Source organism: Oncorhynchus kisutch, linkage group LG13, assembly GCF_002021735.2.
Source record: "Oncorhynchus kisutch isolate 150728-3 linkage group LG13, Okis_V2, whole genome shotgun sequence".
Classification (NCBI taxonomy): domain Eukaryota; kingdom Metazoa; phylum Chordata; class Actinopteri; order Salmoniformes; family Salmonidae; genus Oncorhynchus; species Oncorhynchus kisutch.
The window spans coordinates 24,088,550-24,102,331 of NC_034186.2; the positions used below are offsets into that span (position 1 = coordinate 24,088,550).

The window sequence follows — 13,782 nt, forward strand, 5'->3', positions numbered from 1 at the left end:
CTATGCTACAATCCCAATACTAACACCAAAACCCCAAGACAAAACACACCCCAATACAAAAACCCCATGCCACACCCTGGCCTGACCAAATACATAAAGATAAACACAAAATACTTTGACCAGGGCGTGACATTCACAGTACTACTGTCTTTTATCGATGGCTGTTATGATATCGTTTATGACCTTGAGCATGGCCGAGGTGCACCCATGACCAGCTCGGAAACCAGATTGAATAGTGGAGAAGGTACGGTGGGATTCGAAATAGTCAGTGATCTGTTTGTTAACTTGGCTTTCAAAGATTTTAGAAAAGCAAGGCAGGATGGATATAGGTCTATAACAGTTTGGGTCTAGAGTGTATCCCCCTTTGAACAGGGGGATGACCGTGGCAGCTTTCCAATCTTTGGGCATCTCATACGATATGAAAGAGAGTCTGAATAGGCTAGTAATAGGGGTTGCAACAATTTCGGCGGATAAATTTAGAAAGAGAGGGTCCAGATTGTCTAGCCCAGCTGATTTGTAGGGATCCAGATTTTGCAGGTCTTTCAGAACATCAGCTGTCTGGATTTGGGTGAAAGAGAAGCGGGGGTGGGGGGCTTGGCAAGTTGCTGCAGGGGGTGCTGAGATGTTGGTCGGGGTAGGGGTAGTCAGGTGGGAAGCATGGCCAGCCATAGAAAAATGCTTTTTGAAATGATCGATTATCGTAGATTTATCAGTGGTGACAGTGTTTCCTATCCTCAGTGCAGTGGGAAGCTGGGAGGAGGTGCTCTTATTCTCCATGGATTTACAGTGTCTCAAAACCTCTTGGAATAGTGCTACAGGAAGCACATTTCTGTGTGAAAAAGCTAGTCTTAGCTTTCCTAACTGACTGAGTATATTGGTTCCTGACTTCCCTGAAAAGTTGCATATCGTGGGTGCTATTCGATGCTAATGCAGAACGCCACAGGATGTTGTTGGGGTGAACCAAGGGCTATATCTGTTCTTATTTCTACATTTTTTGAATGGGGCATGCTTATTTAAGAGGGTGAGGAAAGCTTAAATTCTTGTTAATTAAACTGCACTGTCCAATTTACAGTAACTATTACAGTGAAGAAATACCATGCTATTGTTTGAGGAGATTGCACAACAACAACAAAAACATACATTCAGTAATCTTGCTCTGATTTGTCATCCTGAAGGTCCCAGAGATAAAATGTAGCATAGTTTTGTTTGATAAAATCTATTTTTATATTCAAATGTAGGAACTGAGTTCTAAAGTTTGAACCCCTGCTGTTTCTGGATCCTTGCTACAGGCAGTTAGATTTGGGTATGTCATTTTTGGCGGAAAAAAAAGAAAAATGGTCTGATCCTTAAGAGGTTTAAAGAACCCATTGCCCTTTATGGTTGTGAGGTATGGGGTCCACTCACCAACCAAGAATTCACAAAATGGGCTAAACACCAAATTGAGACTCCTCCGTGTACAATTGAAAACACCAAATAATGCATGCAGAGCAGAATAAGGGATGCTCTGTTCACAAACACAAACAAACTCCACAGAGCCTCAGGACAGCAACACAATTAGACCCCAAAAAAAGATAATTACATTGGAAAGAATTAACTAAATAACTGAGAAAACAGATAATACACAGCGGCAGAGTACCTGACCATTGTGACTGACCCAAAAAGACAGACCTGGCTCTCAAGAGAAGACAGGCTATGTGCACATAGCCCACAAAATGAGGAGGAAACTGAGCTGCACTTCCTAACCTCCTGCCAAATATATGACCATATTAGAGACACATTCTTCCCTCAGATTACACAGACTGCTAATGTTTATTGTTTATTTCAGTTTTGGTTATGATCTATTTCACCTGCTTTGGCAATGTAAACATGTTTCCTATGCCGATTTTATATATATATATATATATATATATATATATATATATATATATATATATATGAGAGAGAGAGAGAGAGAGAGAGAGAGAGAGAGAGAGAGAGATTAGTGCTTTGAGTAGATGGCTGTCTATTGTGTGAGCTAAAGAGTGTGCAGATCGAAGGCAAATCATCGTCAATCAGAGCATCCCTTTCTTTCGCCAGTCCCCCTCTTTCTTCTTTCTCCCTCCTCTTTCTCCCAGCCTCTCTTTCTTTCTCTTTTCTCTCACACCTCTGGGTAGACTCATTATGTGAATTTTAGAGTAGAGTAGGTTGCAGTTAGAGGAAAAGACAGAGTTTAGAATGATGCCCACACAGAATTACAAAAAATACATTACAATGATCACGGCCTTAGATCTCCTGTGGAGAGACTCCATCTTGTAGTGCTGTACATGCTGGCCTAACTGAAAACATCTATTCATACCCTGTGGACCCCTCTTTCTCTGTGTGTAGATCCAAGTGAGCAGATGAGAAAGGCAGAGTAGCTTAAATGGTGCGTTAAAAAATATTGAGAGAGAGAGCGAGAGAGGGAGAGAAAGAGAGAGAGAATTTAGACTAATGCCTTAATGATACCTTCCATTTGTCATCATGCCATCAGTCTGTCTCTGTACTGAGTGCTGACTTGTGTTAATCTCTGCAGTTCTTGTGCCCCTATGGGAGCAAGTAATATTACACCCACAATGTGAACCTTGAACTGGAGCTTCTCATTCATTATATCAGAGTAAGGAGATGAGAGAGAGAGCGAAAAGAAGAGCGAAAGACAGAGAGAGAAAAAGAGTGTCTATGTTTCTCAGATAGCAGGATGGAATATGTGCTTGAATGGTCACTCATCTTTGGAGTTAATTAACAATGTGAAAGACACGTCATTGCTCAAATCCTTTCTGCATCTATATTCAAAAGCTTTATATTATTGCACACAAAGGCACTTCCAGCTCTCCAAGTGATGTACTGCATGCAAACAAGGAAGTCACTGCATAAAAGCACCCCAGGTTAATCATCTGCAGGACCAGAGAGTAATGTGGTGTGGATGAGTCTCTGTGTTTCTTCTAACTGCATAACAGTTTATGTTCTTCCTGCATACCGGGCCACGGCAATCTCCAGCTTCCCCTCATTGAAACCAGTTTTGCCATTTCTCTTTCTGTGTTTCTCTCTCTCTCTCTTTCTGTCTCTCTCTCATCTTTCCCATGTACAATGTCCTTGGGATTTGGAAAGCAGCAAATGAAATGTAACATTATTCTAAACTCTGTCTGTTTTTTGTGTACATGAGATTGGGAAATGGCACAATCATTTTATTATTATTTTCTCTTTCGCTCTCCTCCTCTTCTCTCTCTCTCTCTGCTTGTCTCTGGGGAGTGGTCCATCCCCTGCTTGTGTCACTTGCCCCACATTCTTAAAGAAATGGCATGATTAATTCAGATTAAAAGACTCCTGGTCTAGCTGTGTGTGTATGTATGTTCAGTGACGGCAGAATCAGAGATCTCTCTTCTAAAGAATCAGGAAGCATAATGACTGATGTCCAAAATCCACTTGATGTTGGGAGTATAGTATGCTTTCAAAGCCAGCACAGTATTGAGCACACACAGATGGAAATGGAGACCGAAGACCAAAGGGAGATTATCCATGATGTTATTTCAAGAGAGGGCTAGTGAGACTTGGGCTGCTTCGAATAGTCTAAAGTTGCTTCCTCTCCTTTCCTTCATCCACACTGACCTGAAAGCACAGGATAGGTGATAACAGATGGCCCAAGGCATCCCTAAATTATCCATATGATTTTCACCCAGGAGAGGAATCGACTTTAGACGCCTTTACTGCAATTATCTATTTCACTGCTTGGGACAACATGCTGATGATTAATGAGATGAGGAGATGAAGCCACTTAAGACTATTGAGATGCAGCCTCAGACAAGTTAGTCAGTACAGTGACAGCTTTTAGCCTCTGCCAGTGAAGTGTTGAGAATGTGAATTAGTGCTGCTCCAATTCCACACACATCTGAGACACCTTGAGGAGCAGAGCACTGCTTCTTACTGTAAGTTGCAGTGCAGGTGACACAGGTGGACTCTGCATTATACAACACCAAGCAGCATTCATGCACTTCATGTACAGAGCATGATATACAGAATATTGCCTGCATTGCATAATAAGTGCCTTATTACAGTCATTAGCTTAGGTGACCACTAGTAGGTAGTCTTGCTCTTTCTAAATCTCAAGCAGCTGTTTATCCATTGCTATCACCCTATCTTATATCTGCCTAAACAACACCACTATTCTACATAATCATAATTTAACGTCTAATAAAGATACCTGATCTAAAACATTGTTGGGTGAGGGAGAATTTACAAACACTTAGTTTGAGTTGGTTTAGTAATGCAATGCATAAGCATAACAATGTGTTTTAATTTTATACAAACTTCAAACAGGTGTTATAACAGTTATACGTAGGCCTACAGTTTGTATTATTTGTTAAACCTTTATTTTACTAGCTATAACCACTAGGCTACCCTGCCGCCCCAAAGTGTGCACCTACACTGCAAGTAGGTCTACACTGTAGCCGCCTACATGCCTACGTAACTCATTAATCACTACCATGTAACTACATAGGTTTTTAGGAAAGTTGGACCGAAAGAGCTAACAATTCCTTCACGTTAAACTGCTGGTTGACATTCACGGCTTTCCTGGGTTCGAGCGTTTCTCCCTCCTACTATTCCATGATGTAACTCTGTTCCAATGAAAACAGGTGGAATTCCCAGATTCCTCCAATCCCGATCTGCCTTGAGAATCCGTGGGAGAGAGTGAAGAGGCTGGTCATGACGCTGTAGTGAAGTTCGGCAGGAGAAATTCGGCAAGACCAGAAAAGCACAAATTTGGACAATTGTGTATAGTGTTTTTGGTTATAAGTGCTTTTACGTTGTTGGAAGTAACCTTGGGCTACTTATTTTTGGAAGTGAGTTGATTCGCAAGAGAGCGACGATTGTTTTTTATCAGACCGGGAAGCCAACCTACTTGCGTGAGCAGTAGATACAAAGTTAACGTTCGTTACACCTAGCCCACTGGATATACTAACTAGTGTGACACTCAGGTGTGGGACGAGTCCAGTTGCTACGATGGACCACTGGAATTAAGGAATTTGGGACTCCTGATTTTTGTCTGGCAGCGTTTTGGATTAACAAGTGACGTTAAATTCCTTTCCGTGTGTTGCGAAAACGGAAAGTCGGCAGTCATGCCAGCGAAAACAAAGTACAATCTTGTTGACGATGGCCATGATTTGAGAATTCCATTGCATAACGAGGAAGCATTCCAACATGGGATCAACTTCGAAGCCAAGGTGAGTTGTTTGTATGTTATTGTATTGATACTATTTGCTAAACTATCATTAACCTTTGACAAACCAATGTTGGATTTAGCTTAATAATGTTTGCTAAGTATCAGCCTAGGCTATATCCCCCTTCTACGTTTCCCACGTTAATGTTGTTAATATTGTTGTTTGAATATCGCAGTAGTAAAAACAAATATGGTAACATTTATATAATTGCTTTCTGTTTTGTTCTTAACCAGTACATCGGCAGTCTGGACGTGGCGCGGCCGAACAGCAGAGTGGAGATCGTGGCTGCTATGAGAAGAATACGGGTTAGTTATGCCCTTCATCCAAACAAACTAGTCACCAATCTCGGCTACTGATGTTCCATTGCGAAACAATGCCATAATGCCCATGTAGGTAGGCTAGGCCATGCGATAAATCTGGCTGGATTTGATGACAAGAAGAACGTGAAAGAACCAAACACAGACGCGCTTATAAAGTGTTCCTATCTGGGTGGCCTGGCTGCGTACCGGCTCCAGCGTAATTTAACCACGCCACTAGAAAGTGTGACAAATCAATCGACAAATGACTCTGCTTTGCAGAACTAAATCGGGTTCGTTAAGCAAAATATATAGGCTCCTGAAAATTGTACGGGCCGCTTTTTCTTGTTCTCATGTGGTCCATGCGGTCGGACGGTGATCAGGGATGGCGCTTTTTGAAGTGAGGCAATGGGGTGGAAATGCTTTATAGAAACGTTTCGCGGTCTCGTGCTCTTCATTGGTCTTATATTGTCTGATCGTTAGCCTATGTTCATCTTAAAATATTGATCTCAATATTCACCACCATCCTGTGTTTCTTGTCTTGTGACCATTTACTTGTTTTATGTCCTGTTGAATTTCTACAGTTGTATATCCTGATAATTCTGGCTGTTTGGTGAAGGTAGGCTATGTCATTACTGTTTAACCACACAAGCAAAGGTTATAGGGTCAATATTTGCTCATGGCCCTGGCTTACAAGTTCCTGTAAGTGTGTGTGCAGTTTGAGTTTTATCTCAAGAAAGATTACTATGGAATATCACTTCTCTTCAGGAGAAAGTTTTTATCTGTTTTTCAAATATGTGGAATATCAGAGAGATGAGAGTTATTCCATACCACACAACAGGGCTTTGTATCATTGTTTGTTCTTTTTAGACATTGTTCCTCAGATGTTCTCTTGTCTAGTCAACTCACACACACATACACGCAAGGTGCAAATGATCCTATTAATTGTTTGAAAGCCGAGACCCCCTGCCCATAGTGCGGACCCCTGCCGGGGCAAATCAGCAGCTGTTGTTGTTGGCAGCAGAAAAGGCTCTACCTCTTACTGTGTGAAAATAGTTAAAACAGGCCTGGTCAACACAAAGGACGGAAACAGGCATCTGGGCCTGGTATGCGAGCTCTGGACAGACTGTTCGTATGGACTTTAAACTTTCAAGTCACATTTTTACATTGCAGTGTACGTATTACTGTGTAATTATTCCTGTAAGTACAGTGTACTCCTAATAAGAATAGTGTACTTTGTTCGTATTGAACAGTATAGTATTAGTTCAAAGGTCAATATGTAGGCTTGTTGGAAAATAACTGTGTTGGTTTGTCTCACTGTTAACTTATCTCGCTAGTAAAGCAGCAAATTAGTGTTCATCAGGTTTTTTCCCTGAGTGATATGTCATTGCGGTTGCTAAGCAACTTGTTGATAGTGTGTGTGTCACCTATCAGAACTGCCATACCTGGTAACCAATAAAAAAATAGAACAGCCAGGAACGGCTGGGAAATAATTGGGAAATAATGCTTTTTAGCCTATTAATTGATGCCGGTCAATGGAAATACATTTGATTGGTCATGCTTATTGGTCTATAAATTCATTTTCATAATTTAGTGGAATTAAATGGGCACGTATGTACAGTATATTCGTTATGTAGGCCTATCTTATTTATCATGCATACAGCATACATATACAGAGCCGTTTAATGGAAAACTGTCAGACAGCGCGAGAGCTGCTGCCACAGCATCTCAAACAGCAAACATATTCAACGGAAGGCAGGCTTCATCAGTGTGTCACACACCACTTTGCAATGAGCTAGTTGCAGTATGCATTTTGAAAACATATACTTAATTGTTTGAAACCTCAACATTTGAATACATATTAAGGGGGCCTTGCTCGGACCTTCTGGGGAGCCCCGCAAAACTGTGCTGTGCCACTGACGCACACACACATACGAGTCATCCACACACACACTTTTGCAGAGAGCCCATATTTCAAATAATCCATTCTTCTCTGAGTATTAAATGAAATTTTATATGAATGATTTACACCAGAGCATTATGAGAAATCTGTGCTGGGAGATAAATAGTAGAAGGGGAAGAGAATCAGGCTCTAGAATCTCTCTTAACTTAGCCTCCCTGTATAGCCTCAGTACTGGAGTTGCAGCTCTTCAGAGGAGAAGAGACCTTTGCAGTGTCTTAAAGGGATTCATTTCTCATTAATCTGCTTTAGCTGGGTTAATTGACGGTGCTCTGATAGACCAGCAGAAGGAAATGATTAGAGACAGACCAAGGATGAGAAGAGAGCTCCACTGCGCCAGAATACATCAATTGACTATGACTAGCTTCTAATTCTGCTGTCTAGATGATGCTCTGATGCCCTTTGAAACATCATCATCAGTTTATCCATATGTGACCGAATGCCTCGATTCAGTCTAATGTAGTAAAATTGAAATGGTGTTTTTTACATTGGATAAAAGTAGAGAGTCAGAGCTACAAAATGGTATATCATACACTGCACTTGTAACCCGCCTTTTGAGAAAATGTTCCTTAAATGTTTTGGTACACCTACTGGAGAGCTCTTCGTCTACACCTATTCAGTATCGTTCACATCCTCTTAAGCCTTAGCCCCACCCATCTCTTTAAGGATTCACATATGTGGCCATCTGCAAAACAGAGTGAGTTAGATATTGTAGTAAACAACCAAAGTTTTCAAGACTAGAAGGGGTTAAAGTAGTAGCCTACAATAAGACAAATCTCCAGGTAAAAATACCCTTTATCTAGTCCTTGGCCTATATCCTAATCTTACTTTTGTGCAGGTCATGATGTTCTTCACATTACCGTCATAACCACACAATATCAAATCAAATCAAAGTTTATTGATTTATTTTGGGTGCGTCAAAACTGAGCTCACTCAGTTTAGCTCAGTGCTGATTGGCTATTCTTTTAAACTTTTTTTATTGAGGGATGTCAAATGCTCGATAGCTAGCCTATACATATAGCCTATACATACAGAGACAGAGGGGCGCTGTTTCACTCGCTTGGATGCTTTCTCCGTTGAGATACAATCAGACTCTTGCGAATTGAAGGAAAATTGTGAAAACATAGAGACTAAATAAAGTATTTTATATGTTTGTTTAAAATAGAAAAAATTGGGGTGGGGGGGGCTAACCTCCCTTGGCGTCCATGAAAACACACCACTGATCATGAGTATCATCCGATCCAAATATCAACTGTCAATTTACGGATACGATTATGAATACGAGTATGGTCATGTCGGCTCACCCCACCAGACACACTTGTCTAAATTGATGGGTCATGTGAAAGAAATGCTATAACCACCCCCCCAGCCACATAGCTGAGTGGATGGTTCACTATTGTCTAGACAAGTACACTTGTTCATGAAATACTACAATAGATGACCGTAATCAACCCCAGACACTCCTGGCTAACTTGATGGGTTATGGGGCTGCTGGTCACCTAGTGGGGCAGCCGGTCGCCTAGTGGTTAGAGCGTTGGGCCAGTAACCGAAAGGTTGCTAGATCAAATCCCTGAGTTGACAATCTAAAAATCTGTTGTTCCGCCCCTGAACAAGGCAGTTAACCCACTGTTCCCCGGGAGGACTTCATTGTAAATAAGAATTTGTTCTTAACTGACTTGCCTAGTTAAATAAAAATGAAATCATCTGGCAAAGTGGAGTCTTTGGAGAAAGTGGAGCTAGCTAACTAGCTAGCTAAACAATGAACTACAGTAATACAAACTGATTGTCATAGCTAGCCACATGAAATGCTGTGGTATGAATCTTCAGGTAGCTAAGGCTAGCTAACATTAGGCTATAACTAACAATGCAAATGGCTTTCTGAGATACAAATAATATTACTACACAGATCATACACGTAACATTAGCTAGCGAGCCAGCAAGCTAACGTTCACTAGCTGGCTAACAGAACGCTTTAACCATATCTGAAAATGTAGCTAACGTAAACTCACTCACTTTTGTACATCGCCTTGGTCCGTACAATTTACCTTATTTTAGCGCCCCAAAAACGTAATACTTCCAGATCAACTGTAATGTCAATACCATTGTAAAGCACAGTATCTCCCCTTTCCAACAGAATCAATTACATGACCCCCACGCTGCCCGTTTCTGCATAATTCAACAAGGCAATGAGCTCCGTCGGGTCTTTAAACAAATGGCGGGTGGGGAAGCGAAACTAATGCGTGATAGTGAGAAGGAGAGATGTTGTGTGGGAAAATTGCTTTTTTGTTTGCCTCGTTGTTGTGTCACGTCACTCTGGTTCACACTGACCGTGCAGAAAGTAGTCCATCACAACTTTTTCTCACTGATCTTTGTCAATATCGCCTGCTAAATTCTGGGTACCAATGTTGTTGAGATCAGTAGCAACACTTTTATGGTTCTCCATGGCTTACGTTTATATCTTTAAAAAAAGCTGTATTTGGTATCAAGGATTATCTACATATACTGAGCAGCTCATGTTATAGACAGAAGCCTGCTACATTGCAGACCAATCCGAACTCATCTCTCGGCATGTCCAGCCCATCCATTATCTCAGCCAATCATAGCCAGGAGGAAGGTTCCTGACTTTTTCTGTGGCTAAATCAACTAGGCTCGTAATTTAACCAATTTATTCATATTTACAGATGGCATACCAGTTTATTATTAAGGCACATTAAAGTTCACATTTTCTAGAAAGTATTTCGGTCCAGAAACACATTTTGATAAAATATATGTTCAAATGCCTTTCCTGTGAAGTAGTGACATGCGACATACACATAGTTTAAAAGAAATGTGTCACATATGCTATCATTTATAAGCAAGTTATAAATGTATAGTAATGTTGCCTATGATATATTTACATACAGTACCATTCAAAAGTTTGGACATATCTGCACGCTTGGCATTCTCTCAACCAGCTTCATGAGGTCGTCACCTGGAATGCATTTCAATTAACAGGTGTGCCTTGTTAAAAGTTCATTTGTGGAATTTCTTTCCTTCTTAATGCGTTTGAGCCAATCGGTTGTGTTGTGTTGTGTCAAGGTAAGGGTTGTATACAGAACATAGCTCTATTTGGTAAAAGACAAAGTCTATATGGACAGCTCAAATAAGCGATAAGAGAAACGACAGTCCATCATTACTTTAAGACATGAAGGTTACTCAATCCAGAAAATGTATAGAACTTTTAAAGTTTCTTCAATTGCAGCCGCAAAAACCATCAAGCACTATGATGAAACTGGCTCTCATGAGGAACGCCACAGGAAAGAACGACCCAGAGTTACCTCTGCTGCAGAGGATAAGTTCATTAGAGTGACCAGCCTCAGAAATTGCAGTCCAATAAATGCTTCACAGAGTTCAAGTAACAGACACATCTCAACATCAACTGTTCAGAGGAGACTGCCTGAATATGGCCTTCATGGTTGAATTGCTGCAAAGAAACCACTACTAAAGGACACCAATAAGAAGACACTTGCTTGGGCCAAGAAACATGAGCAATGGACATTAGACCAGTGGAAGTCTGTCCTTTGGTTTGATGAGTCCAAATTAGAGATTTTGGATTCCAACCGCTGTTTCTTTGTGAGACGCAGGGTAGGTGAACGGATGACCTCTGCATGTGTGGTTCCCACCGTAAAGCATGGAGGAGGAGTTGTGATGTGTGAGGGTGCTTTGCTGGTGACACTGACATGTATAGTTTTGAGTCATCTGCAAAGTAGCCACCCTTTGCCTTGATGACAGCTTTGCACACTCTTGGCATTCTCTCAACCAGTTTCATGAAGTAGTTACCTGGAGTGAATTTCAATTTACAGGTGTGATTTTTTAAAAGCACATTTTGAGGATTTTTTTTGCTTTTGAGATAATCAGTTGTGTTGTGACAAGGTAAGACTGGTATACAGAAGATAGCCCTATTTGGTAAAAAAAACAAGTCCATATTATAACAAGAACAGCTCAAATAAGCAGACGCCTCAGAAGTCCTCAACTGGCGGCTTCATTAAATAGTACCTGCAAAACACCAGTCTCAACGTAAACAGTGAAGAGGCGACTCCGGGATGCTGGCCTTCTAGGCCTCTGTCCAACCTAGGAGGCTCATGGTTCTCACCCCCTTCCATAGACTTACACAGTAACTATGATGACTTCCGGTGGACGTCCTCCAACCTATCATAGAACAATGCTGTAAGTAAATTATTTGCCACGGAAATAAAGCACTCCACACTTCATCGTCGTTAACAGTTGGGAAAAATGGCAGAGAGTGAAACAGGGAAGTGACTGCAGTGAAGGCCAGTTGTGCGTCGGCCAATTGTGCATTGCCCCACAGACCTCCCGGTCGCGGCCGGTTACGACAGAGGCTGGGCGCGAACCCAGAATCTCTGGTGGCACAGCTGGCGCTGCAGTACAGCGCCCTTAACCACTGCGCCACCCGGGAGGCCGTATGGCAATACTTTGAGTAGGTGATGAAATGCAAACTTTGCAAGGTAGAATTGAGCTACAGTGGGTGCAATGCTGAAAGGGAGGCACCGTGAGCCCCAAACCGTTGCAGGCAGCACTGCGATAAGGACGGAGTGAGAAAATTACAGCACTGATTACAGAAATTATTGCAGTTGATATGCAGCTTCAATACCCTAATGGCATATCTAGAACCAGACTACAAGATGCCATGTCAAAAAAAGGTGACGGCCCCGATGGAAAAATTGTACAATGATTCAACGCCACCATATGTGGCGTTAACAACAGATATTTGGACGTCTATGAACATGCTGTCATACATCACTGCAATGAGCCATCACATTGATGAGAAGTGGGACATGAAGTCCCATGTACTGACAACTGAGAACATGGAGGAGAGGCAAACAACAGAGAACCTAATTCAACATTAATACGATCATTGCTGAGTGGGTGGGGAACAGGAGTAAGGTGAGCAGCGTCTGGAAGGTAGCCAGGACTGTGGTAGATTGAACTGCATTGTCTAGCGGTCATACGAAGGATCATATCTGAATTGTGAATTCACGTCATTTATTGATCTTTTTTGTACTTTTAAACAGTAAAAAAATGACTGTTTAAACATGAAGAAAAATGTAACATGTGTCACATCCCTATTACGAGTGTGTTAATTATAGTAGCTCCTGTCAAATTTTTATTAAATGCAGAGTCTCAAATAGTCGCCTGACCCTTTTAATATTTTATTTTTTACATTTTTATTTCACCTTTATTTAACCAAGTAGGCTAGTTGAGAACATGTTCTCATTTGCAACTGCGACCTGGCCAAGATAAAGCATAGCAATTCGACAAATACAACAACACAGAGTTACACATGGAATAAACAAAACATAGTCAATAATACAGTAGAACAAAAGAAAACAAAACGTCTATATACACCGAGTGCAAATGAGTTAAGATAGGGGAGTCAAGGCAATAAATAAGCCCTAGTGGCAAAGTAATTACAATATAGCAATTAAACACTGGAATGGTAGATGTGCAGAAGATGAATGTGCAAGTAAAGATACTGGGGTGCAAAGGAGCAAGATAAATAAATAAATACTGTATGGGGAGGAGGTAGGTAGATATATGGGCTGTTACAGATAGCTATGTACATGTGCAGTGATCTGTGAGCTGCTCTGACAGCTGATGTTTGAAGTTGGTGAGGGAGATAAAAGTCTCCAACTTCAGCGATTTTTGCAATTCGTTCCAGTCACAGGCAGCAGAGTACTGGAACGAAAGGCGGCCAAATGAGGTGTTGGCTTTAGGGCTGATCAGTGAGATACACCTGCTGGAGCGCGTGCTACGGATGGGTGTTGCCATCGTGACCAGTGAACTGAGATAAGGCGGAGCTTTACCTAGCATGGCCTTGTAGATGACCTGGAGCCAGTGGGTCTGGCGACGAATATGTAGCGAGGGCCAGCCGACTAGAGCATACAAGTCGCAGTGGTGGGTGGTATAAGGTGCTTTAGTGACAAAACGGATGGCACTGTGATAGACTGCATCCAGTTTGCTGAGTAGGGTGTTGGAAGCCATTTTGTAGATGACATCGCCGAAGTCGAGGATCGGTAGGATAGTCAGTTTTACTAGGGTAAGCTTGGCGGCGTGAGTGAAGGATGCTTTGTTGCGGAATAGAAAGCCGACTCTTGATTTGATTTTCGATTGGAGATGTTTGATATGAGTCTGGAAGGAGAGTTTGCAGTCTAGCCAGACACCTAGGTACTTATAGATGTCCACATATTCCAGGTCGGAACCATCCAGGGTGGTGATGCTAGTCGGGCATGCGGGT

General features: G+C 41.6%; 1 protein-coding gene across 1 annotated transcript in view; it reads left to right on the plus strand.

The window, feature by feature from the left end:
• The first annotated feature begins 4,601 nt into the window (after positions 1-4,601).
• The window catches only part of LOC109902733 (carboxyl-terminal PDZ ligand of neuronal nitric oxide synthase protein), a 170,227-nt gene continuing 161,046 nt past the window's right edge, over positions 4,602-13,782 (plus strand). The window contains exons 1-2 of the mRNA XM_020499339.2: positions 4,602-5,234; positions 5,465-5,536. Of these exons, the coding sequence (XP_020354928.1) occupies positions 5,130-5,234; positions 5,465-5,536 (177 nt within the window). The 5' untranslated portion in view covers positions 4,602-5,129. The remainder of the gene's footprint in view (positions 5,235-5,464; positions 5,537-13,782) is intronic.